A 3,548-nucleotide genomic window follows, 5' to 3' on the forward strand; every position below is an offset into this window, starting at 1 on the left:
ACATATATATATATATGAGACACAAATAAAAAGGGCATTAGAGATGATGATGTCATCAGGAAGTGACTTTTTTTCTCTACAGGTCGGAGTTTCCGGACCAGCCGTATCGTCCCGTACGCCGCCAACCTTCTCTTTGTTCTGTACGACTGCCGGCACGGCCCGCGACTACAGCTCCTCGTCAACGAGACGCCGCTCAGGTTCCCGGGCCTGCCGGCCGAGGATGCTCCGCTCTACCGGGAGGTCCGGGCCGCGTACCGCCACCTGCTGGACGGCTGCGACTTCCGCAGCGAGTGCGAGGGCCGGGCTGAGGGCCGGGGTCCCAACACGGAACTCTGACCCCCGTGACCTCATCTGCACTACGACCTTAAGCCACTAAGCCCCACCCACACAGCCATTGACCAATCAGAGACTGAGGCGGTTAAAACTGTTTCAGGTTAAACTTCGGATTGTAAAAAGTTTCAGATGTTTTCTTGATGAGTCTGAATCAGATCAGGTTTCATCTTCTCAGAGAACCAGTTCCTCCTGAACCAAACATCGAATGGTTTCTACGACTCTAAAAATAAAAGTAAAGTTTTATAAAGTCTTGACAAACATTTTTCTGAGTAAATCAGAGTTTTAATTTTAGAAACAGAAAAAGTCAAATCAATCCGACTTTGATCAAATTACGAACTTAATTTTACTGAAACTTTTTTTTGTTGAAGCTTTGACTCTTTTTTTTCAGCTGATTCAGATTTTATTGGGACTCTTTCACAATAAGAGCCCTTTATTGTGAAAGTCTGACATCAGTGCTTCCTGTTTGGTATTTAGCTTTTCTGTCTTCAGGGTGAAAACTGTCTTTAAATGTCTCGATGCCAAATTAATTTATTTTATTTAATTGGTGCTTTAAGTTTGTTGAATGTTTCAAAATAAAAGCTTTAATAAAGATTTTTTTTCATTATTTAAACAAAACTTAACATGTCTCCTGTTTGTGAAGTTTTTAGTTCATTAAGTAATAAATAAGTTCATTAGGATTAGAACCTATCCGAGTCACCAGTGAGGAAAATACAGAGTAAATAAACACAAACAAATGTTTGTTTACAGAATGAAAAGAAGGCCTTATGGTTTAGAACTTTATAAACAATGCAATAAAACAAAACAAACCCATTTACAAAACATCCAAACCCAAAATATTGGTGAAAAATAAATAAAAACTTTTATTATATGGAACATCAAAGGTTTTAAGGCTCCGCCCAAAAGTTACGTAAAATCAAATAAAATGTTTGATCAAATCTAAATGACTTCATGATGATAATCAGTCCCAACTGATCAGGAGCTGATATATTATTACGTTTTATGTAAAAACATGTCATTTGATTTGATTTCTTTACAGAACAAAACAAAAAAAAAACCGTAAAACTTTATATCTTTTTATCAATAATAATCCTATTGATTATTATCTGTAACAGAGGATTTCACAATAAGAGCTCCTCAGTGTTTCTAACAGCAGAGAGGGCTGATGGGAGCGGCGGAACAGGAAGCAGCAAAGGTGTTGCGGTGAAAGTCGTCCCTCCGGAAACATCAACAGAACTTTGGTTTCACAAACAGCTCCTTTGTCCGTCTGTGGAAGTAGAATCCTCAACAGGAAGTGGCGGCAGCGGGGGAGTCACGTGACCCCTCGTGTTCAGTCCAGAGCAGCGTGCAGCAGGGCGCCCTGACCGCCGGCCGTCTTCGTTTGCTTCATCTTGGAGACGGCGGTCTGCAGGTCGGTCTGAGCGATGGGACGGATGGTTTCCTCCGTGACGCTGACAGGAGGACACCAGTGTTAGTGTGTGTGTGTGTGCGCGCGTGTGTAAACAGGAAGTGAGGCTCACCTGTCGCTGTGGTGATGGACGAAGTCTCGGACGCAGAGCAGAGCAGCGTCGCGACACATCTCTCTGAGGTCACTTCCTGAGAAACCCTCCGTCTCTCTGGCAACTTCTCTGAGATCCACAGCGGAGTCCACCTGAAGGAGGGATTATCGGTCAGCTGATCGGTCAGTCGGTATTTAGCGAGCGCACACGCGTCGACAGTGTAACTGTTAGCGGAAGCGCTAACATCGTGGCATCGTGTAACACAAATAACATTCCAGCCGGATGAAAGTGCGCTGATTATAACAGTGTGTTTTTTACAAAGCTTTGAGGCAGATAATTTACCTCGAGGAGTTTTTGTAATCGAATTAGTCGAGGAACCGTTTTATCTCTAAATGACTCGTCTGGAACTGTTTTTATAGAAAAGAGAAACTGATCCAGGACCAGGAGAACTTACACTCTCGTTGTCGAGGATGAGTCTGAGGATCTGCTCCCTCTGCCTCACACTCTGTAGGATCAAACAACATCATCATCATCATCATCATCCTCAGCGTTCTGCAGGGATCCTGTAAAAACCCCAGGAGACGTACCGGCTGGTTGATGTGGAACCTGGTCGGCATCCGTCTCAGGATGGCAGAGTCCAGGTCCTGAGGACGGTTAGTGGCTCCCATGATGATGACCTGACAGTGGTGGTCCGTGTCCAGGCCGTCCCACAGGCTCATAAACTGAGCCTTCATCATGGCCGTGGCCTCGTGGTCCGAGGTGGACCGGTTCCTCAGGAAGGAATCTGTCCACAGAGACACAGGCAGAGACACCTGCTAGAGACAAGGAGGTACCAGAGACAGGACATCCCTGTGTGTGTATGTCCATGTGTGTGAGTGTGTGTCCGTGTATCCTCACCGATCTCGTCGATGAAGATGATTGACGGCTGCAGCTTCAGGGCCAGAGAGAAGACGGCGGCAGCCAGCTTCTGGGACTCTCCGTACCATTTGTCCGTCAGCGTGCTCGGCTGCAGGTTGATGAAGCGAAACCCCGCCTCTTTTGCCGTTGCCTTGGCGATCAGCGTTTTACCACATCCAGGAGGGCCGTAGAGCAGCACGCCTGTTACCATGGAGATGAAATGAAAACTTTTTTCTTTTTTTTTTTTACATTTTTTATAAAGTTTAAATAAAAACATTCAGTTTTTTTTTTAATTTTCATACAAAACGTGACACATTTTATGGAAATTAATTTGTATAAATTTGAAGTTTTATTATTTAGAAATATATTTTCAGTGTTTTATAGATGAGTTTGACTGTTGGTGTAATATTATTTACAAAGTAAAACTTTTATTATTTTAATTCAACAAAGACTGAGTTACAGACAAAAAAATGATTTGTTGACCTGTTTGAAAGCTTGTAAACATTGTGACATCTCCTACACCTCAGCCCATAGGTGAGCAGGTGAACAGGTAAACAGGTGAACAGGGAGTGTGACCTCTGACCTTTGGGAGGCTGCAGCAGTCTGGAGTTCTGGAACAGATGTCTCTTCTGAACAGGAAGTATCACCGTCTCCTTCAGCTCCGTGATGACCTCGTCCAGACCGGCGATGTCCCTCCAGGTGATCTGTGACACGTTCAGGTCAGAGGTCAAACACCACTCCTCATCCTCAGCTGTGTGTGTGTGTGTGTGTGTGTGTGTGTGTGTGTGTGTGTGTGTGTGTGTGTGTGTGTGTGTGTGTGTG

General features: G+C 44.4%; 2 protein-coding genes across 2 annotated transcripts in view; one reads left to right on the forward strand and one right to left on the reverse strand.

Moving 5' to 3' along the window:
- The window catches only part of minpp1b (multiple inositol-polyphosphate phosphatase 1b), a 5,940-nt gene extending 4,767 nt beyond the window's left edge, over positions 1–1,173 (forward strand). The window contains exon 7 of the mRNA XM_014023308.1: positions 83–1,173. Within this exon, the coding sequence (XP_013878762.1) occupies positions 83–336 (254 nt within the window). The 3' untranslated portion in view covers positions 337–1,173. The remainder of the gene's footprint in view (positions 1–82) is intronic.
- Positions 1,096–3,430, reverse strand: atad1b (ATPase family AAA domain containing 1b; the record flags this gene model as incomplete). Its single annotated transcript, XM_014023312.1, is given in 6 exon segments — positions 1,096–1,781; positions 1,851–1,981; positions 2,284–2,334; positions 2,417–2,613; positions 2,727–2,927; positions 3,310–3,430. Coding segments are annotated over 6 exon segments (822 nt in total), but the record flags the coding sequence as incomplete, so codon positions are not given.
- Between the last annotated feature and the right edge of the window lie 118 nt (positions 3,431–3,548).

Source organism: Austrofundulus limnaeus, unplaced genomic scaffold, assembly GCF_001266775.1.
Source record: "Austrofundulus limnaeus strain Quisiro unplaced genomic scaffold, Austrofundulus_limnaeus-1.0 Scaffold364, whole genome shotgun sequence".
NCBI classification, from domain to species: domain Eukaryota; kingdom Metazoa; phylum Chordata; class Actinopteri; order Cyprinodontiformes; family Rivulidae; genus Austrofundulus; species Austrofundulus limnaeus.